This window comes from Crotalus tigris, unplaced genomic scaffold (genome assembly GCF_016545835.1).
Source record: "Crotalus tigris isolate CLP2741 ecotype Arizona unplaced genomic scaffold, ASM1654583v1 scf7180000018517.1768243, whole genome shotgun sequence".
Lineage (NCBI taxonomy): Eukaryota > Metazoa > Chordata > Lepidosauria > Squamata > Viperidae > Crotalus > Crotalus tigris.
In genome coordinates, this window is record NW_024097052.1 from 372,775 (window position 1) to 396,145 (window position 23,371).

The 23,371-nt window shown below is 41.0% G+C and overlaps 1 protein-coding gene across 8 annotated transcripts in view; it reads right to left on the reverse strand.

Moving 5' to 3' along the window:
• Window positions 1-23,371, reverse strand: part of TEKT2 (tektin 2) — a 76,937-nt gene that overhangs the window by 11,946 nt on the left and 41,620 nt on the right. For 6 of the 8 annotated variants that reach the window (XM_039353343.1, XM_039353345.1, XM_039353344.1 and 3 more), the window contains 4 exons: window positions 8,562-8,729; window positions 6,494-6,619; window positions 2,324-2,529; window positions 2,046-2,189 (listed from right to left, as the gene is read on the reverse strand). In XM_039353343.1, the coding sequence (XP_039209277.1) occupies window positions 2,046-2,189; window positions 2,324-2,529; window positions 6,494-6,619; window positions 8,562-8,729 (644 nt within the window). Of the gene's footprint in view, window positions 1-2,045; window positions 2,190-2,323; window positions 2,530-6,493; window positions 6,620-8,561; window positions 8,730-11,189; window positions 11,355-23,371 lie in introns of those variants that run through there. The other 2 variants (XM_039353346.1, XM_039353350.1) reach the window with 2 other exon arrangements.

Below are 23,371 nucleotides of genomic sequence, written 5' to 3' on the forward strand. Positions count from 1 at the left end.
TCAGCATTAAAAGCAACCGAATGAAATGATGAATACAGCGGTGGTTAGTTGTCCCGTGGCGAGTTGGCTGCGCCGAATTGTCCGCGATGCATTGACTTAGACCCCAGCCACATAACGCCACTTCTTTGCAAGATTCACTAGCTCTGTGTCAGCTTCCAAGTGCCATTCAAGTTATCAGTTACCATCTGCAAACCCTGACGAGGCACAGGACATGGCTTTTTCTGTGACTGCCTCTAATAATGTGGACAGAGATGGGTTCTCTGGTACCCAGATGGAGTGGCTTTTCATTAGCAGTGCCAGACTTTGAATAATCTCTCTAATGCTCAGATGGCTCTGACTTAGCTGGCCTTAAAGCAAGTCTTAAATACACAACTATTCCCTCATTGTTTGGATATGGATGAGTAAGCTCTCAGTAGACAATAGGTAAAAATAAGCCAGATCATCTGTTATCGATTTGATGGTTGATCGTTGTTTTTATTTATTCCCCCTGGGGTAAGTTGCCCAAAGTTGCATTGTTTGAGTTGGATGACATAAATCCAAATTCATAAATAGATAACATTTGACTAGTTGGGAAAGTATGGGAAGTCTGTTGAACTGGAAAGGGGGGCAGACCTGGGTGCCATTGCGCTTTCCCGTGCAAATCCTATCACAATGGAAAGAATAGACTAACACACTTTTTGTGGGCAATGTGCTTTCATGGGTTCTTTGAGTTAGCCCATTTGAGGTACCTTGGTAGAAACAGTGTTCTCCTAGGGCGCACCATTTTGTCTAATTAACGGTTCACTTTAATAGTTTCAAAATAAATAAATAAATTCCCAACTCTACATGATACCATCTAGACCAGGGGTAGGCAACCTCGGTTCTTTTATGACTTGTGGACTTCAACTCCCAGAATTCCTGACTCAGGATTCTGGGAGTTGAAGCCCACGAGTCATAAAAGAACCGAGGTTGCCTACCCCTGATCTAGACCTTTAACATCCTAGCTGATGACCCAGAACTTCCAGGCTGAAGGGATTTTGGTTCAATGCTGTTAAGTCTAAATGAATATAACTAAGGCATTATTGAGCAGTGTGTAACATTCTCACCCATTTACAAGTATCTGTGGAGATTCTCAATCATCCCAAAGGTGCTTTTTCAGGAGGCAAGTGGACTTCCTTGTTTTTCTTTGAAGAGTCTTCGCTTCTCATCCAAGAAACGTCTTCAGCTCTGACTGGATGGAAGGGAATGGGAAATGGAAGGATTTATACTCCTTGTAGATAGCTGGCCATTTTCATTGTTTTATAGAGTCATTGAGGCCACCTGGAGGTTTATCTGTGTCGTCAGGGTAATAATAATAATAATAAAGTTGGAAGGGACCTTGGAGGTCATCTGGTCCAACCCCCTGCTCAGGCAGGAAACCCTATATACCATTTCAGACAGATGGCCGTCCAGTCTCTTCTTAAAAACTTCCAGTGTTGGAGCATTCACTGCCTTCTGGAGGCAGGTTGTTCCACTGGTTAATTGTTCTCACTGTCAGGAAGTTTCTCCTTAGTTCTAGGTTGCTTCTCTCCTTGATTAGTTTCCATCCGTTGCTTCATGTCCTGCCTTCAGGTGCCTTGGAAAATGGCTTGACTCACTAGGCAAGGAGTATAAATCCTTCCCCAGCATCCAGTCAGAGCTGAAGAAGCTTCTTGGATGAGAAGTGAAACGTCTTCAAAGAAAAACAAGAAAGTCCAATTGCCTCCTGAAAAAGCAACCCATTTACAAACTACATTTACAGATTTTAATCCATCAGTGATATATCTCTGTGTGCTCCCGGCGTGATTCATGGCTGGAAATAAAATAGAGAATCATACAAACACCAAAGAGTTAAAAGAGCACCGAGGAGAAGTGGCCTAAAACACACTGTAGAACAGTGGCTGGCTTTCCACCAGGTACCACAAATGTAGAAAACCCTTTGCTGTTTGAGTGGCACCAAAGGGAAGTCAGATTAATTCGCCTGAATGGTTCACTCCTTTGTTATTTGTCAAGATTTCCACCTCTCTTTTCTAGGCATTTGATCTTACCCAACTGGCAACCGGGTAGGGTTGACTTTGTACGAAATGTTGGGAGAGTTGACACTGAGCGAAAGACAGGTCTGGTCGATCTCCAGGGCTTCCTTCTTCCCTCGGTGATCGAAATTTAACTGCTGCCGGGCCTCCTGTAAGAGACTGAGAATGATAAACCATTAGAGCCTTTGCATTAGAGCAAAGGCAGTCTTGGTCTTCAGGAGACACAGTCCACGAACCTACCTTAAGATCCCCGTCACGATGTCCTGCTTGCCCCTTTGAATCTTTGGACTCACCAGAGCTGCTCAAAAGCCTCACTGACTTTCTGCTGAAGGTCTCTCTTGGTGGCATCAATCACTTCCACTTCCTTGTGCAGCTCATCCTCCACATGGTCCTTCACGACGTCAATGGCTCGGCGGCTCTCACGGAGAGTAAGGTTTTCAATGGCCACATCCAACGGCAGGTTTTTGGCTTGGAGGGCACGTTCAGCTGCCTCCTTCATCTGAAGAGGGAGATCAGAATAGAGTAAGCAGAGACATCAAACTTACCAAAGCAGCCTCATACAAAGAAAATTTATATAAAATGTAAAAAAGATGTTGAGACTCTAGAAAGAGTACAGAGAAGAGCAACAAAAATGATCAAGGGACTGGAGGCTAAAGCATATAAGGAACGGCTGCTGGAATTGGGTCTGTCTAGTTTAACGAAGAGAAGGACAAGGGGGGACATGATAGCTGTGTTCCAGTATCTCAGGGGTTGCCCCAAAGAAGAGGGAGTCAAGCTATTTTCCAAGGCTCCTGAAGGCAGGACAAGAAGCAATGGATGGGAAACTAATCAAGGAGAGAAGCAACCTAGAACTAAGGAGAAACTTCCTGACAGTGAGAACAATTAACCAGTGGAACAACCTGCCTCCAGAAGCGGTGAATGCTCCAACACTGGAAGTTTTTAAGAAGAGACTGGACAGCCATTTATCCGAAATGGTATAGGGTTTCCTTCTTGAGCAGGGGGTTGGACTAGATGACCTCCAAGATCCCTTCCAACTTTACTACTATTATTATTATTACTATTATTATTATTAAATGTTTTATAGATGGCATATGACGCCAGTTAGATTAGCGGAAATGTTTAAAAATGTATCGAATAACTGGTTGAAATGTAAACGAAAACCAGGTATCTACTATCATGTCTGGTGGGTATGTCCTAGCGCAAAGAAATTTTGGTTTAAGATTCATATAAGGCTGGAAAAGATGACTAAAATTCAGTTAGAATTTAAGCCAGAATTGTTTTTTTTAGGAATATTAGGACTTAATTATGGAAAAGAGAACGAATACTTAAAATTACATGTATTAACAGCTGCGAGAACAGCCTTTGCCCAATTCTGGAAAAATGAAAATTTACCGTCTGACCAGATTATAATCACAAAAATTTTAGAATGTGCAGAAATGGATAGATTAACTCTAGAGATTAAAGAGAAAAAAGTTTATTTTAAAAGATGGGAAAATTTTTATCAATGGTTAGTAATACGATCTAGCGAGAAATGATTGTGAAATTTAATAGGATGAAAGATATATATATATTTTTTTTTCAACAATCTTTTTTATTAATTTTTTTCCATCAACATATGTTAATTTTTCCAATCAAACAAGTTGTCTGGTGTTTGCTAAGCTAATACATGTTCACTTCCTAATCCTTCATTCTTTTCTCTAACCAAGAATAAAATAAATTCCAAATTTTATAATAGTCCGTATTATAAGAAATACACGAAAATATTGGAATGTGCAGAGATGGACAGACTAACTATGAGGCTGAAGGATGAAAGATATTTACTGATTAATCATTATTTCCACGATTACTGTTATTCCTAGTGATTATAGCTATTTACCATTACATTAATTATCGTTATTTAATATTTGTACCCAGACGATAGTCTGCTTGTTAAAGCGTAGAATTATTGTTGGGGGCAACCCCATTATTGTACCTACCCTTACCCCAACCCCATTCCTGAACCCTACCTAATACCTATACCGATCCCATCCATTCCTTATCCTTGTAAAACCCAATAAAATATTTATATATATATATAAAAAAATAGAGTAAGCAGAAGAAAGACCAGCCAAAACAAGGGTGGGGAAAAACAGTCGGAGACAGCAGACTCATTCTGTGGAAATTGTTTGCTGAGGCTCAGCTTACACTCATAGACAAGTCTTACCAATTAATTCATTGCACAACGAATCTCAACATTAGGAGCAACATTCTAACGCAGTGGTTCTCAACCTTTTTAATGCCGCGACCCCCAACCGGTCATAAGTCGAGGACTACTCAACCGGTCGTAAGTCGAGGACTACTCAACTGGTGCAGCACCGCTTGCAGAATGGGACTTTTGGCGGGCTCAGCAGGGCAGAGACAGCCTGGACAATTCCTATTGGCTTTTGAAAGCCAATAGAATTAGACTCTATTCAAGAGAGTCTATTCTATGGCTTTCAAAAGCCAATAGAATAAAAGGGAGTAGCACAGCTAAGGAAAAGGGGAAAAAAATGGCGGACTGCATTGTTTGGTGACCCCCGTGAAATGGTCGTTCGACCCCAAATGGGGTCCCGACCCACAGGTTGAGAACCACTGTTCTAACGCAATGCATCGTGCACCATAGCAGTGTATTTCGATCTGTGTTTCTAACACCACCAACCAACCTTCTAATATTGGATTAGATATCCATCTCACTATCTCTGAGAGTTTACAGAGGAGCAGGCAGGAAAAAAAAACTGTATTGCTCCATCAAACCCAGAGAAGAGTATTGTGGTCTTCCAAACTTTTTTGCTCCAGGATAAGAGGAAATGGAGGCGGGGGGGGGGGGGATAAAATCTAGACCTTCTGCCCACTGGGCAAAGTAATCCTGGGGCAGAAAAGTTTGCCAAAGAAGAGAACATTTGTGGCTCAGGTCAAACTCTGGGGTCCTTGGTGCTCTCTGAGTGCACTGATGAATTTACCTAGTTGTGTAATGAAACCTCTGCAAGAAAACAAGCAAGCTCACACACCACTAAGAACTCCACAAAGAAGAGCTGAAGCAATGGACAAAGAGGGATTTCTCACTTCCCTTTCCCACTTCCTCGTGCGCTGGGGATTCTGGTGGTCTAAAAATATCTCCCATAAACCAGGGGTAGGCAACCATGGCTCTTTTATGACTCGTGGACTTCAACTCCCAGAATTCCTGAGCCAGCCATGCTGAGGGGAAAGGGAGAGGTTTCTAAGCTGAGCCTTGCTGGCTCAGGAATTCTGGGAGTTGAAGTCCATGAGTCTTAAAGCGGCCTATGCCTAGGCCAGGGATAGGCAACCTTGGCTCTTTTATGACTCGTGGACTTCAACTCCCAGAATTCCTGAGCCAGCCATGCTAAGGGGAAAGGGAGAGGTTTCCAAGCTAAGCCATACCGGCTCAGGAATTCTGGGAGTTGAAGTCCACGAGTCATAAAAGAGCCAAGTTGAAGTCCCTGTCATAAACAAACAATAGGTCTGTTCCTGGAAGAGGAAAGTCAGGCTAACATTTGCATTATTGGAAAGGTTTTATAACTCAGCAGTAGATGTTTTAGTAAGGTGAAAGAAGAGAAGAAGCATGGCATGGGGAAAACATGGGGGGGAAAGTGGTCTAGAGGATGAGTAGGGCAACAGTGATATTTGAGACCCAATTTTATGGCCATTGTAGGTCAACGTTGTGGGAATAATCTCCTACCACTGGGGACCATGAAACACGTCAACACCATACTCTCATTTCTCTGATTTAACATTGGTCTTAGATTACAGACATAGCTCAAGACACGATAATATTCAACAATTTTGCATCACTTCATTCTTCCTGCTGCCCTTAAGACTTTCCAAAAAAGTCAGTGCTAGCTCCAATCCATCACAAATCTTGCCTATCAGAAGTGTGCAAATGCTTTTGATGATACGATTACTTTTCCTGATTTCCTGATTTTCATTTATTACTTTTGATTGTTAGGATTTTTTTTTTTGAGATTTTTTTAGTAGTGTTTACTTAATAGATCAATGTATTTGTTTACTAATTGTTTTTAATGTGTTACAGTTTAAGCTTTGTTAAAAATGGTTGAATATGATATTTACTCATTATTATGATCCAGACAGTTGCTTGTTTGTTAAAATATGTGATTGTACCTATCCTTATTTTACCCTAATTCCCTATTTCCTTCCCCTCCCCCTTTCCTTTTACCCCTCCCTTTACCATACTTGTATTGTTCCTATTTTTCCTCACCTATATAAATTTAATAAAATTTTGTTATAAATAAATAAATAAATAAAAGTGTGCAAATGCTCTGAGCTTAAAGTGGCTAGTCCTTATTGAGGAGGAATACAGGATCTGGGTTGGTGTTGTGTCTTTAGAATGAACTGCGGAACATGGGAGATTTGCCACTAGTTTCCTGGAGGGTGGGATGGGGTGAGGAAGACATGAGTCCATCACGTACTTGAGTCAAGCTATTTATTTCCGTGTCCATGTCGGTGAGGCACTTATCCAGAGTTTCTTTCCATCGATTGACAGCGTCAAGACGCTCATTAAGACGAGTGCGGTTATCATGCTCATCCCATTTTGTCTGGGGAAGGAAAAAAAAACTCAAATCACTATTCAGATAGCTAAGTTCTTAAGAAAGTGACAGGACATAACCAAAGAAATGTATTAAACAGAGAAGGTGGCCTCTAAAGATAAAAATGTCCTAGCTCAACACCAAAATGCTTGAAGATGACACTCCCTTAATGGTAGAGTTCTTAGCAAGACTGCTTTCCTTGATCTTACAACACAGATGCAGCTTCAACCCAACACAGGTTGGCCTTGGAGGTATGGGGACCTTGCCAACCAACTTTTAAAAATGACAACCAGCCAAATTGTCAGAAGATATTTGGCTGCTTGTGCAGCACCATAGCAGGGGTCCAGACACGTCCATAAATACCTGGATTGCATCTTCTAAATGGCCTTCGAGGCCCATGTAAAGTGGGTTGCTATAATCCACCATGAGATGACAAGAACAAGACTGATTGTCAGCAGAGCTTCCTGTCCCAGAAATGGCCACACTTGTGCCAAGGCTTTCATAACCATGGCACCCATCTGGTATTCCAACAAGATCCAGAGGAACCCAGCGTGCAAGCCACTTCTGTTCACAGGAACACAAGGGCATTCAGAAGCTGTTGGTTTCAGAATCAGAGGAGATGAAACTTTTTTTCTCCTTCCAGACCCGAATGGTCTCCAAGCACCAAGACAGGATCTCAGTATTTTGCTACTGGTAGCATTATCAGCTTCACTTCTGCATTTTCAGTTCATTCATTCATTCATTCATTCATTCATTCATTCATTCATTCATTCCCATTCTATAATCTCCCAGAATTTGAAATGGACACCTAACATTAGAACCATCATTAAAAAGGCAGAACAAAGAATGTTCTTCCTGTGTCAACTCAGAAAGTTCAGACTATCCAAGGATCTGCTGATACAGTTGTACAAGAGGAATTATGGAGTCTGTCATTTGTACCTCAATAACGGCCTGGCTTGGCACAGCAGCGAAACAGGACAGGTACAGACTTCAATGGATAGGTAGGACTGCAGAAAAAAAACAAGCAACCACCCTGCCTTCCATTGAAGACCTGTATGGTGCATGAATCAGAAAGAGGGCGCAGCAGGTATCTACAGACACCCCCCCCATATCCTGGACATAAAATGTTTCAATTTCTCCCCTCAGGGATGCTGTTATAGGGCACTGCATGCCAAAACAACTAGACACAAAGATAGTTTTCCCTTTATGCCCTCACTCTGGTAAACATCTAATTACCACAGTAATTATGTCTAAAGATATTTACCCATGTAGTATGGCTGCATTACTATTATCCTTCAAATCTTCTCTGCTACCTTCTCCTATTGGTATCTTATGATCATATTACTTAGTTGTTTGTATATACACTGAGACAAAGTCTTTTTACACTTGGCCTATTCTATTCTATTCTATTCTATTCTATTCTATTCTATTCTATTCTATTCTATTCTATTCTATTCTATTCTATTCTATTCTATTATCTAATTCTATTCTATTCTATTCTATTCTATATATTCTATATTCTATTCTATTCTATTCTCTAATTCTATTCTATTCTATTATTCTATTCTATTCTATTATCTAATTCTATTCTATTCTATATATTCTACATTCTATTCTATTCTATTCTCTAATTCTTTTCTATTCTATTATTCTATTCCATTCTATTATCTAATTCTATTCTATTATCTAATTCTATTCTATTCTATTCTATTCTAATTATTCCAATGCATTCTATTCTATTCTAGTCTAGTCTAGTCTAGTCTAGTCTAGTCTAGTCTAGTCTCAATTTATATACTGCCCATCTCACAAATGAGCGACTTTGGGCAGCATATTCATTTCATGCACATTTTCACAGATGCCCTGGAACAGTTACAGCATTGTTTCTCAACCTTAGCAAGTTGAAGACATGTGGACTTCAACTCCCAAAATTTCCCAGCCAGCATTTGCACACCTGATTATTTGTTTCATTGCGAAGGATCCGGGTTTCTTGCCTGATCTGGTGGGAAGCAGAGCGTTGGCGCTGAGCATTGGTTGAGAGGAGGTCAGAATTGGTATGCCAGTCTGGCAGCGTGAACCTCTGGCCTGGCTTTACACTCAGAGTGGCCATGACTGTTTCCTGCTGCAAAAAAACAAAACAAAACAAGAAAAGCATAAGCCATGGTTTATTGACATTATGGTTTGTAGCTTTAGTTTGTTTAATAAACCCATCTTGCAAATGAGCAAACCCATCATTGTCTGTCGTCCTCCTCTTTCTCCTCCTCCTTGTTCCTTGACAGGCCTTATTAAATATTTCACATAAGGAAAATATGAAACCTTGTTTTTACAAACATGAAACTTGCCTCATTTAAGTACAGATGGGAAACTGGTGACATGCCAATATTCTTCCACGTATCAGCTTAATGGCAAGCAGTATATTCAAGACAAAGCTGTTGTTAATCATTAGGTCAAATTTGGCGTGCTCAGTTGGAATAATGGAAGAGAAATCTGTTTATTTTCTATATTTTGCAGTTCAGTTCTCTTATCAAAAGATCAGCAGATTAGTAAAAAGAATGTCTAAACATGCATTAATTCAGGAATGTAGTATGCAAAACCAAAAGTCTCTCTCTCTCTCTCTCTCTCACTGTGTGTGTGTGTGTGTGTGTCTGTCTGTCTGTCTGTGTGTGCGCATGGGTGTGTGTGGGTGTGTAGCTATGTGTGTATGGAGAAAAGCAGGCAAAAATTTTAAATTTAAATTTTATTAATAAATAAATTAAAAAAAAGCTACTGACACATCATGCAAAATCAGGACGAAATGAATTTAAGGGACGCAAAATCACAAACTAAGCAACATTCTCCAGAAAGTGTAAAAGTATTTCAACTTTATGTTGGAAACATATCCCAAAGGATCATTTTATCATACCTAATGGACTTCTAAAACAGCCAGAAAACCTTGGGTTCAAATACATAGAAAGATAACAAAGAATTTTAAAGATCAATTTTCAGCTGAAGCCAAACTGTTTTTTTTTGTTGTTGTTGTTTTAACTGGGATTACTGGACAGCCAATTAAAAATGAGTCACAGAATATTATTTTTTATATGATCCCTGCTGCGAGATTCCTATGAGTAAAAATGGAAAGACTCTTAAGATGTCTACAACATGATGAAGGTGACAGAGATGGCAAAATTAATGTGCTTGATTAGAGAAAGATCAGTAACTACATTTATTTGTGACTAGAAACCTCTTATGGACTTTTTGCTGGGGAAAAAAAAGAGAAAAGTGAACTTGTGATTTATGGAGCCGATGATTAGAAAGGGCAGCTTATAGAAAGAAGGAAACTATGATGTTACCGTAGAGAGAGAAGATAAAATAAAAATCTATTTATAACAGCTGTTAAAAAGATCAGAAGTCACTTCTTTAGAATCGTTTCTCTTCCTTTTTTTCTATATTTCCTTTTTGCTTTCTTATTACTTTTCTTTATTCTTCTTTAATTCAAAAGTGTTTAATTCTGTTGAAAACCTTCTTCCATAAAAGTTATTTTAAAAAAAGAAGTGTGGGGGGGGAAGCAATATAAATTGCTGAACGGTTGCTGGAATTGGGTCTGTCTAGTTTAATGAAGAGAAGGACGAGGGAGGGGCATGATAGCAGTGTTCCAATATCTCAGGGGCTGCCCCAAAGAAGAGGTAGTCAAGCTATTCTCCAAAGCGCCTGAAGGCAGGACAAGAAGCAACGGATGGAAACTAATCAAGGAGAAAAGCAACCTGGAACTAAGGAGAAACTTCCTGACAGTTGGAACAATTAACCAGTGGAACAACCTGCCTCCAGAAGTGGTGAATGTTCCAATACTGGAAGTTTTTAAGAAGAGACTGGACAGCCATTTGTCCGAAATGTTATAGGGTTTCCTGCCTGAACAGGGGGTTGGACTCGATGACTTCCAAGGTCCCTTCCAACATTACTATTATTATTATTATTATTGATCATCGCACAGTCAGCCAGATGTTCAGACTGGATTTGGCATTTTGTCTACCTATTGAGTCCTTACCAAGGACCTGGGATAGGCAGATGTGGATGTTTGATGGTATTACAGATATCGTCGCAAGATGATGATGATGATGATGATTATATCTCATAGCTTCAGCGATGCCACAAACAGAGCTCATGAAAATAATCCAGAGCTAAATTCTACTTCTGTATTATTATTATTGTTGTTGCTGCTGCTGTTATTGTTATTAATTTACTAGGCATCCAACTCCAGTAGAGTTCGGGCAGCGTACAAAACTCGAAAAAATAGATATATAAAAACATCTAAAAACATAAAATCAGACAGACAGCAGGTTAGAACAGCAAGGCTCCACCTTGGTGACTTTAAGATGGGTGCACTGCAACTCCTCCCAGGTGTCCCCAGCCAGCGTGCAGTCAAGAGAATTCTGGGAGTTGAAGTCCACCCATCTTAATGTTGCGAAGGTTGAGAAACCCTGGGTTCGAAGATGAAAAGTTTTACAGTTATGTTCTGCTGGAGAAGGAACGATGACTCTAGATGATTTGGGATATTGGGGTAGAAAGAGGAAAGCGTTTCTCCCCTAAATTGGCACCTTCCACTCACCGTCTCTCTTCCGCTTGGCCTCTGCTCCCTGCAGCTTTTCTGTTATCAGCAAGGTTGCTAAGCACACGTTAGGAGGTTGCCAGGCAACCACACTCTGCAGGAGCCAATCAGAAAGCATTCCCTGCAACTGTTTACAAAGGAGGAGCAGGGGACCATGGCAACGATGAGATGTTAAGGAAATGCTTCAAATAGTGGAAACTGCTCTTAGGGCAGTGTTTCTCAACCTTGACCATTTTAAGGCATGTGGACTTCAACTCCCAGAATTCCACAGCCAGCATTGCTGGCTGTGGAATTCTGGGAGCTGAAGTCCACATGCCTTAAAATGGTCAAGGTTGAGAAACACTGTCTTAGAACAAGTTTTTTTTTTTTTTAAGAAGGGTAATGTATTTCAAGTGGGAGGGTTACTACAATGTAAAAAAAGATGTGGAGACTCTAGAAAGAGTACACAGAGGAGCAACAAAGATGATTATTTTCACTCTGTCCTCTATTATCCAAGAGCAATGTGTATTTTGCACATGTATTTTCCTTAAACTAATCTATGGCAGTTATAAAGCATATAAAGATATCTATCAGTGAAAGAATTTCAGACTGCTGTACACAGAAAATAAGAGAAAATAGCAGTGAGTGCAGAAATCTTTGGGTTAAATCTATATCAGTGGTTCTCAACCTGTGGGTCAGGACCCCATTTGGGGTCGAACGACCATTTCACGGGGGTCGCCAAACAACGCAGTCCGCCATTTTTCCCCCCTTTTCCCTTTCCTTAGCTGTGCTACTCCCTTTTATTCTATTGGCTTTTGAAAGCCAATAGAATAGACTCTCTTGAATAGAGTCTAATTCTATTGGCTTTCCAAAGCCAATAGGAATTGTCCAGGCTGTCTCTGCCTTTCTGAGCCCGCCAAAAGTCCCATTCTGCAAACGGTGCTGCACCAGTTGAGTAGTCCTCAACTTACGACCGGTTGGGGTCGCGGCATTAAAAAGGTTGAGAACCACTGATCTATATAATACTAAAACTCTTGTTGTGACCTTTAACTGGGCAAAACAGCGCATCATAGGGGAATAATTTCTGAACGTCACATGGGCTAACTTACAGAATGTATCCAAAATCTGGGATCTATGAATCCTGTGCAGTTGAAATTGGGCAAATTTTATAAATGGCTTTATAAAACAAGTTATGACATAATACAGAATATCATAAATAATTTCCTCTGGTCCACTTGGGTCAACCCCTGATATTTGACTGCATTATACAGTTCAACTTTTAAGGCAGATGTATCTCTGAATCTCACCCTGAATTTGAAACTCTGTCATCGTTGAAGGCGTTGAGAAACATCTAGCAAGTATCTCTGAAACAATGACCCATCACTTATCTTTTTTCCCCACTGAATCTACAATATTCTAATGAAGTCTTTGGTGCTTTCTGAGTTTGGTTGTTCCCTTGCAGATATTTCATTACCAAAATAATAGAATAACAGAGTTGGAAAGAACGTAGGACAGTGATGGCGAACCTTTTAGAGACTGAGTGCCCAAACTGCAACCCAAAACCCACTTATGCATTGTCGGGTGCTGGGTGGGCGTAACTCATTGGGTGGGTGTGGCCCATCGGCTGCGGTGGTAACGGCAGACTGGGTGGGACTAAAAAGTTCAATCAATCAATTCCAACTTTGCAAGATCTTTTTTATTCCCGCAAGAAGTTGAAATTGACTGATTGATTGAACCTTTTTTTTCTTTGCACACGGTGGTGGAGGCCTAAAGCGAAAAGGTTTTATCAAACCCAGCTGAAGACCCAGGACTGGGGCGACGGCGCGCGTGCCCACAGAGAGGGCTCTGAGTGCCGCCTCTGGCACCCGTGCCATAGGTTCGCCACCACGGGTCTAGGAGGTCTTCTAGTCCAACTCGGCTCAGATAGGAAACCCTGTACCATTTCAGACAAATGAAATGAAATGAAAAAGATAAGGGAATAGAAGGGGAACTCATCAGACTTGCAGATGACACTGAGCTGGCAGGAATAGCCAACACCCCAGAAGACAAGCTCAGGATCCAGAAAGGTCTTGACAGACTTGAACAATGGGCCCTACCCAACAACATGAAATTTAATGTGAAGAAAAGCAAGGGTTTTACACCTAGGCAGGAAAAACCAAAGGTACAAGTACAGGTGAAGCGAAACCTGGCTCAAAAACAGTAACTGTGAGAGGGACCTTGGCGTTCTCGTGCACAATCACTTAAACATGAGCCAGCAGTGTGCAGCAGCAGCCAAAAAAGCTAATACAACTCTTGGTTGTATAAACAGAGGCATAGAATCACATGAAGTTTTACCTTAGTTACCACTTTATAAAACCTTAGTAAGACCACACCTGGAACACTGCATCCAGTTTTGGTCACTACATTACAAAAAAGACATTGAAACTTTGGAAAAAGTGGAAAGAAAAGAAACTAAGGTGATTAAGAGCCTGGAGACAAAAAAAATATAAAGAACAGCTGCAGGAATTGGGTATGGCCAGGCTAGAGAAAAGAAGGACGAGGGGTGACATGATAGCGGTCTTCCAATATCTAAGGGACTGCCAGAAAGAAGAGGGGGGTCAACCTATTCCCCAAAGCACCTGGAGGCAGGTCAAGAAGCAATGGATGGAAACTAATCAAAGAGAGAACCAACCTAGAACTAAGGAGTAATTTCCAAACAGTTAGATTTGTCTAAATGCCAGGCTTTTCTCTAGCATTTTTGGAGTTAGCTTGGTCTCTAGGTTGCTCACAATTTCCCAATTAAAACTATGGTTAAATCTGACCATGTATTGCATAAATAAGGGGTTTTCATCATATCTTCTGACTGCTAGTTAATGTTTATGGACTTATATTACCCTATGAATACCTTAATGAGCTAAGAGTGGCAGGGCTGTAATCCTATTAATTGTATTACATTGCCCTATTTTTCCTAATCAGCCTGCAATACCTCAGTGTGCCATCATAGAACAATAAAACTTACAGGCTCAAATCAAATCAACTCCTCATTACAGTCATAGAATATACAGTATAGCTTCAACATATATTTTCCAAATTAAATCTGTAATACCCAATGCAGCCACCAGGGGGCAGTAGGCTCAATACATTGTTCTGTTTCTCAATGAGTCTGCAATACCTTAGTGAGCCACCGGGGCAGTACGATCAATGCATTGTACTGTTATTCCCATTGTGGGATCACAATGCATTGTACTGTTATTCCCATTGTGGGATCACGAACAGTAACTCCTCCGTCCATCAAAAGTTTATCAGAAACCATCGATGGCTTCTTATAATCCCTCAGCATCTCTATAGGCCCATAAACCCAAAAAAATCCCTCCAAAGCATTTTAAGAAAAGACTCAGTAGTCAAAGAAGACACAACACGGATCTATTTTCAGTACAGTAAAACCTGGGGAAACCACTATGTAGGGCAAACAGGTAGAACAATAAATCCACAGTACAATATTGACTATAGCGGTAGTTCTACAGCACACCAGAAATTATTAGTCATATTTTTAAACATGTAAGACGTGGTCCAAGGGGAAGTTACCCCATTTGTATTAAATTATACACCTAGGCCAGGGGTAGGCAACCTTGGCTTTTTTATGACTCGTGGACTTCAACTCCCAGAATTCCTGAGCCAGCATGGCTCAACTTGGAAACCTCTCCCTTTCCCTCAGCATGGCTGGCTCAGGAATTCTGGGAGTTGAAGTCCACGAGTCATAAAAGAGCCAAGGTTGACCTAGGATGTAGGAAATTGCTTGCTTGAGCAGCAATTGTGAGATTGTCTGGGACACAACCCATCCTCTTCACAACCTTTTTTCCTTGTTACCTTCTCGGAGGAGGGGGCTCCGTGGTATCCGAAGCAGAACATCCAGATTCAGCCACAGATTCGTTCCATGCAGTATAAACCTTCTGAACTCTGAAGCTTCCTCCTTCCGTTATGTATTCAAGATGGACAGTGTTTAATATTCATATATTATGTATATGTAGGGGTGTAGGTCTATACATATGTTGTATATAGCATGTATATGTTATATGTAGTATGCTTAGGTGTGTGTCATGTATGTGTTCGCTTTGAGAGCGGGCAACTAAAATTCATTTTTGATGTGTGTCGTTGTGCCCACAGTAAAAAATGACAATAAAGATTACCTTATCTTATCTAAATAAGATAAAAATCTCATGGCACACTAGAAACAACTCATGATACATCTCAGTTAAGAACCACTGAAGCAGAAGACTGGCAGAACACATCCATGAATATCAATTGGCAACTGGACACTGTGACACTCGTTTCACAAATCATTCAGCCATAATTTCACCCGGGAAGATGTAGACATTTTCGACCAAGGCAGATCTTCTACAAGGTGTAAGAGCTACCATCCAAGGCTCCCAATGATCATCCAGATGCCATTCATACTGCTATAAATCATTTCAACACAAGTCTGGTTGTTTGGGAGATTGTCTGTCTCCCATGGTTTCTCCCTCTCTGTTCTCATAGAAATGGCACATGTGTATGAGAAGCTGGGAGGGGGAGGAGAGGCGGAGTAAAACACATCATCAGTTTAGAATCCTTACATTGCCACAAGAGATCCAAGTCCAGCCCCTTTGAATTCCACTGACCTTTATCTATTGCCAATTTAATACTGACCATTAGTTGACCAGCTTCTTGCATGTATGCTTCAATTGTTTATGCTGCAATCTACATGAATGGTCCTGATTCTTTGTGTCTGACAATGCAGGACCCATCCATTAAGCAGTGACATCTGAAGTGTCACAGGAAGTGGGCCTTTTCTGTCACAGTGTCTGCTATAGGAACCATCACATCACCCAAGATTTGAATGGCTCAGCTTGCCTGGCCTTTCTTAAGGTGACAAAGACCTGTCCCCCCCCCCCAAGAAATAAGATGCATTGTGTAGTGAGCCCCTACAGTTGTTTTGGTTTAGGTATTGTTTTGTGATGATCAGTTGGGTTGTTTTTTCAGTTGATTTAATCCATTTCTATTTTTTTTAATTCTTCGTTAGCTACCCAAAGACATTTGTCAAGTGGACAGTCAGATACATTCAAATGATAAATGCATGCATACCTACCAAGGACCCAACAGTTCAATTCTATAGGTATTGTCCACTATTGTTACACTTGAGTGAAAGGCAACTGAAACCAAATCCAGGACTCATGCTGAGTCTACCCAATACTATTTGAGCATATTCTAGTGTACCACTCAGCCCAAGTACAGTTCTGTTATATATATATTACTGTTGTAAGCCATGGTTTCCAACCCAGAACAGCTGAGCTCACAAAGTAGGGCAAGCCCAAACCCAAAACAGATGCATTTTGACTTAACATGTTATGTGATCTAATGCAAATGTGTCATCCATCATGGAGGACCCTAAGCTATATTCAATTTAGAACAGCTGCGCTATTTTGAATGACCAGGAACCTGGTGATGACACGTTCTTGCTGTATTCAGGAAAAGCTATCACCAAGCAGTTGATGGATGACACGGGCTACAGCCTTCTGTGACAGTACTTTGGCATGGTTGGGAGGTAGCTGGTTCCTACAGATAGGCAAAGTGACGCTGCCTCTATTAATAAAAGTGAGAGGTTGCAAATTCATCCCCAGCCTGTGCTTAATAAGGTTGCCAAGTACTAGTCCAAACCAAGGGGCTCAAGTTGAGTGTTAATATGTGACAAAGACAAACATCTGTAGAATCTGGATCCTGAACCAAGAAGAAATAACAGCTTTTGGAATAAATAATAACATAAATAATAATAATAAAATAGATAATAAACTAATAGCTTCGCTACCTAGGAGAATAGATTTTGCAGATGGAAGAGGCTTTGCAATCTGGAAAATTCAGATTTTGGCATCTACAGATAGGAGTGTTGGAAAAGACCCCTCGGGACTGCCTTTGCCGCAGCCCAGTTTGGCAAATTAGGTCGTGGATATCCGACACCAAAAGGAGACATACAACACATCAGGAAAGAGTCAGCATGCACTGTTTTGGCTAAAGACCACATTTCGACAAGGTTAATCTGTTGGGGCTGTTTTTTCATGAAGGATGGGGCATACTAAAAACAAATGGGAGTGCAAATTTGAGAGGTATCTCTATTCGTGCAACATGACTCAACACATTACTTGCAAGTCAAGCGGCTGCATTCATACACTGCCAAGAGGAGACTTTGGAAAGATTGATTGATATGCCATCAAGTTGTTCTCCTAGCAACCACTGAGATAGATTTTCTCCATGAAGATCTGTCTCTAACCTGATTTTCCAATGGTGTATCTATCACACTGTAATTGAGTCCATCCATCCACCTTGCTCCTGGTCATCCACTTTTTCTCTTTCCTTTCACCATTCCCAGCAACTGAGCCTTCTCCAGAGACCTAGGTGTTCATATTACATAGCCAAATAGGATAATTTGAGACTTTTCTGTCTTGAGTGGATTGATTTCTTCAATGATTGCTCGGTTTGTTTTGTGGACTGTCCATGAAATTCTCAGGAGTCTGGTAGCAATGGACTTACAGATCTGTTAAATGGCATAAGCTTTTGTGAGCTATATAGTAAGCTTCAGGCGATCTCAGACTCTTTCAAGAAACACCATGGGTTGTTAACACTGCACAATTGTTAACTGATAGAATACTTCTGATCTGTCTCACTTGCATCTGCCTAACCAACATGTCTTCTCTTCCATTCCCCCATCCTCACCGCCTCATCCTAATTTAAATCCTACAACAGTTTAGCCACTCGACTGCATCCCGTGAAGTCAGTCGTAGCTCGTCCCAGGGGAATCCAGAGTTGTCCACCTATTGCTTTTAGCTCATCCATCTCTGCAACTCTGGGCCTGGTATCTGGTGCCAAGAAAAACAAGACAAGGCACCCAGACCCGATCCGATCCAGCTGCTTCTTTGAACCAGAAGATGAGGAGGAGGAGAATGGGATCTGGATGTCGTCGCAACCTGTAGCACTGGGCCTTGTCCATCAAGCCATTCCCCCAGTTAAAAAAATGAGGTTGGGAGGAACATCAATGTCAATGAAGGCAGTTGTTCCCAGGGCCATGCAGGAATAAAATTTCATCCCAGCTATGGTATTTTGAAAAACCAGAGAGATAGAGACATTTCATCCAAAGCAGTACCGTGAATTATTTAAATGGAATCTTGTGAGGTCGTGGGTTTCAGGGTTTCCTGGCAAGCTTTTTTTGTCCAGAAAAAAAACACTGGGGCGGCAGGGTTGGGAAATCCATCTGGAAAAACAGCCCTGCTTTTTTCAAGTCTCATGAAAATGTTGAAAAGCTGTCCTTTTGAAGTTGTCCTTGAGAAGGCTGCTTTAGAGAAGAGCTTGTCTCCCGTAGACAGCGGGAGGATGAGGTTCATGCTGAAGAGGGCAAAGGACGATGGTGGGTTGGCATATAGATACGGTGGCCATATATTCTTGGGGGGGGGGGAAATAAAAGACAAACCTGAAAAAGGGGCAAGTATGAAAGAGGTTCCTAAGGATAAAATAACAATAACAATAACAATAATAATAGTAAAGTTGGAAGGGACCTTGGAGGTCATCCAGTCCAACCCCCTGCTCAGGCAGGAAACCCTACACCATTTCGGACAAATGGCTGCCCAGTCCCTTCTTAAAAACTTCCAGTGTTGGAGCATTTACCGCTTCTTGAGGCAGGCGGTTCCACTGATTAATTGTTCTCACTGTCAGGAAGTTTCTCCTTAGTTCTAGGTTGCTTCTCTCCTTGGTTAGTTTCCACCCATTGCTTCTTGTCCTGCCTTCAGGTGCTTTGCAAAATAGCTTGATTCCCTCTTCTTTATGGCAGCCCCTGGGATACTGGAATACTGCTATCATGTCCCCCCTCGTCCTTCTCTTCATTAAACTAGACATACCCAATTCTAGCAACCGTTCCTTAATATGTTTTAGCCTACAGTCCCCTGATCATCTTTGTTGCTCTTTGTTGTTGGGTTGTTAGGACTTCCTTTTACAAAAGAAAATTCAAGAGCAAAATCCAGAAAAAACATTACAAAAATGTATCTTCTAATAAAAATATCTAAAACCAAACAGTTCAGGTAGGTTGTTTAACATCCACTCATTCAGTGACCATTCGAAGCTACAATGATGTTGGATGGGGGGGGGGGGAACGTGACATGACAAGTCTTTGTAGTTGTGGCCGTCAGAGTATCACATGATTTGGGCCTGCAGTCATGTGATTACTTTTTACAATCTTCACTGTAGTCAATGGGAAAAATAACAGGAGGTCATAAATGGTGATCACATGACCATGGGACACTGTGTCAGGCTCAAGTGACTATCTAGTCTTTTCTTTAAAACCTCCAGTGATGGAGTGCCCACGATTTCTGGAGCCAAGCTATTCCACTGGTTGATTGTCCTCACTGTCAGGAAATTTCTCCTTAGATTTCGGTTGCTTCTCTCCTTGATGAGTTTCCATCCATTGTTTCTTATCTTGCCTCCTGGTGCTTTGGAAAATAAGTTGACCCCTTCTTCTTTCAGTCTTGATTTCAGTCTTGATCTACCTACTCTTTGTCCAGCACTAATTCCTTCCCTCCCTCTGACAATGCTCTTGGTTTCCAGCTTTTTCAAGTTCAGCTCCCATGCTGGCATCTTCCCAGTCGTCGGTTGCAATTACTATCACCTTGCAAAGATCAAGCTATCACTCATGCTGGCTGGGGAATTCTGGGAGTTGAAGTCCACATCTCTCAAAGCTGCCAAAGTTGAGGTCCAGAGAGAGATAGCTAATCTTGGCTATGTATCTCAGCCAGTAACCAATCTATCCTAGACAACATTACTTTTCAACTTAAGCGGGGAAACTCAACCATGCAGAAAATATGTACAGTTAACATGCATGACATAATCCCTGAAGTTGACTGTCATTGTTTCAGTTTCTAGCAAATGGTTGGATTTTGTATATTAAAGTAAGAAAGACAGTCATGGAAATATTACCTAGCTGCCGGGATGTGTTGAAATGTGTTGAAATGCAGCTTTTGCCAAATGGTACCCCACCATCCTGTCATCCTGGCTAGGTAATATAGCTGGGGATTATGTCCAGGAGATGTTTAATATGCCAGGAGAGGATAGACTAATTGAAAACCCAAACTTTGAAGGATGAAGTTTGTGCTGAAATTAACCTGGGAAAAGGCCTTGGCAGGATTCATATGTTGAACTAAGCCAAGATATATTTTAGATAAGGTTGGTTAAACAAATCTTAGTGGCTGAGTTCCTGTATCGCTCTAAGACAATGTTTTTCAATCTTGGCAACTTGAAGATGGATGGAGAATTCTGTCTGTTGGAACTCCACTGATCTTCAACTCGCCAAGGTTGAAAAATACCACCCCAAGCCATAAAAATGGTTTAGAATCCACAGGGAACGTGAGCATCAAGCTAAGGCCCTGAGCATTTTTAAACCATTATTTATATTTTAACATGCGTGAAGCGGCATCCACAGAGGGCGCTAAAACCAGCAAGATGGCAGACACGATGTCGTCATGCCATCTCCACCATCTTGAATTGTGGGCATGGCTGAACTGAACGTAATCCTGGCCAATTGTGATTTATTTAATTGCGTGTTCAAACAAGTTGTGATTAGTGCAATGCATAAACCAGGCTGATACGTTTTTCTTATGGATTTGCCTGCTTTTCATGGCATCTGCGATTGCTTAGCGAAAACACGCTGAGCCCATCTGTGCTAAGAAAAAGGGGGGCAAGAGTCTCTCAGATTGACTTACCAAAATCAGGTAGTCCCTGACTTACAACCATTCCATTAGTGACCATTTGAAGTTATGATAGCACTGAAAAAGTGACTTATAGCCATTTCAACATCCCTAGGGTCATGTGATCAAACTTTGGTCACCTGGCAACTGAATATGCATTTAAGATGATTGCAGCATTTTGGGGTCAGGGATTCACCATTTGCAACCTTCTCAGTCAGCTGCTGACAAGAAAAGTCAATGAGGGAAGCAGATTCATTTAATGACCACGTGATTCACAAAAAGGACCCTAAAATCAAGCATGACTTGCTTTACAACCACCTTGCTTAGCAATGACAATTCTGGTCTTAATTGTAAGTTGAGGTCTAAATCTCAGCTTCCAAGCTTACAATTGAAAAGATGCAACACACAAGGTGTCAATAAGAGAAGGAGTGGGAAAAAGAAGAAGAAAAAAAAGAAACCCATGCAAACATTTAATTTGTCAATGTATAAGTCCTATATTGGTCAGTGAGGACAAGGAGGGTAAGAAGCCTGAAGAAATAGGAAAAGTTTTTTCATCATAGACAATGTCTTAAGAACAAATTAATCCTGGGTATTTTTCTTCTCCATCTCATCCACAGTTTTACTGTGCAATTTGCCCTGCTTGGCGCACAGAATTTTGTAGATACAACAGTAGCCAAAATTGTGGAGACCTTTTGGGAAAAGTGTACAGTAGAAATGCCACCTTTGGTTAAGTTTCCACCCCTTTTTCTTCTAATTTCTTTATAACTGTAGCCTTGTTCACTTAATAATACTATTTTGCATTGCTTTCTGGGCAACCAGTCAACTCTTTGCACCGTGACTTTAATTTTATTACGTTTTACAAGCTCACTCAATGAAAGAACCCAAAAAAACCCAACCAACTTGATAGCGATCACATAACCCACTGACAAATGTCCTCCTCTCGGCTTCAATCCATGACATCGATAACTGAATCCTACTGTGATCTGATTGGCTCGTGGCCAAAACAAGATGACACCCGATTGGCTCTCTAAACACTCACGCTCATTGGCTACAATCAGGTGAAGGAAAGCTACCTGATATCAACCTAAGCAAGTTGTGCTTCCTTTGGTTATTTGGCTACAACTTTTCATAGAATACAGTACAGATAATTGAACAAACTGTGTTGCATTACATTCTTGATTAAATTATCTTTCCATTGATATATAATTTTATGATACTACTCCAAAACAAAAAAAGTGGTATTATTAGCCATCAAACCTCAAAAATACACTTTTCCCAAAAGGTTTCCACAATTTTGGCCACTACTGTAAGTAGACAACCAATGTACTGCCTTTATTGGAACAGTTGGGATCGATTCAGAGATGTTTCTGCCTTGAAAACAGCTCGGGTTGAACTGTATAGCACAGTCAAACAACAGCACGGAAAACAAGCTGTGGCATTTTGTGTTACGTCATAAATTAAATTTCTATGGAGATTCTCCCATCATCCACCTCATGGTTGTCCTGAAGGTGCCTGGATTTTCTTTGTTTTTTTTTTTCTTGAAGACGTTTCACTTCTCATCCAAATTTCAATTCCATAAAAGTCGTGGGTCCTAGTTAGCTCATTTGAGGTATATTGGTTCAACATACATTATTTGCCCTACAATGCACCGTTTTGCCAGGTTAAAAGTTATGGGAACGAGGGTTTTAGTAGCATAGTAGATTCTAACCTTTCCCCCCTTTGGGTACAATTTTTCTATTTTCCCCTATCATGTCTTTCCTCTCCTGCTGGGGTTCAGGAGGGGGACTGTCCCAGTCCGTTTGGAATCACCTGCTGGCTGCTTTTCTTTACACCGCTGGTTAAAATCAACTGAGTAAACTAGTTGATTGCTCTCTTTTTAAACCTTCCATCCCAGCCTTCACCTCCTCCTCCTCCTCCTCTGGGTGAAAAATCTTGCAAAACTGCTCCGTTCCCATCTAGACCATTGGCCTCTGCATATTTTCAATTTTACATGACGGCTGTGCTCATTAAAATCCAAATATTTTGGCCGGCTTAATCAGTTTGATTTAGAGGTCACTGGAGTAAGAATTCTCTGCAGCTTGAGCAGATTTTAAGTAGGGAGTTTCCTTATCTGGACAGAAGTTGCTCTTTGTGGACGTTTTAAAAATGATCCATGGCCTCAAAAAAAAAAAAAAGGTTGGAAACTTCATGTTTGCTATTTCCAACCACAAAAGAGTTGGCACCTCATACCCATGTCTACTGACTTCCTGCATCACCATGACTGCAGAGAGCTGTGTTTGAGGTTCCTTTGCTCATAGAATTCATGGAATGGTCACAGTCTTTCAGCTTAGCCTCCTTCACAAGGCTGCTACTCTGAAGAGAGCCTCAAAAGAGAGCTTTATTTTTACTGTATTTATCTATAGATACATGCTGCCTCAATCACAGAATGACTTCAGTGGTTACTTTAGAGCAGTGGTTCTCAACCTG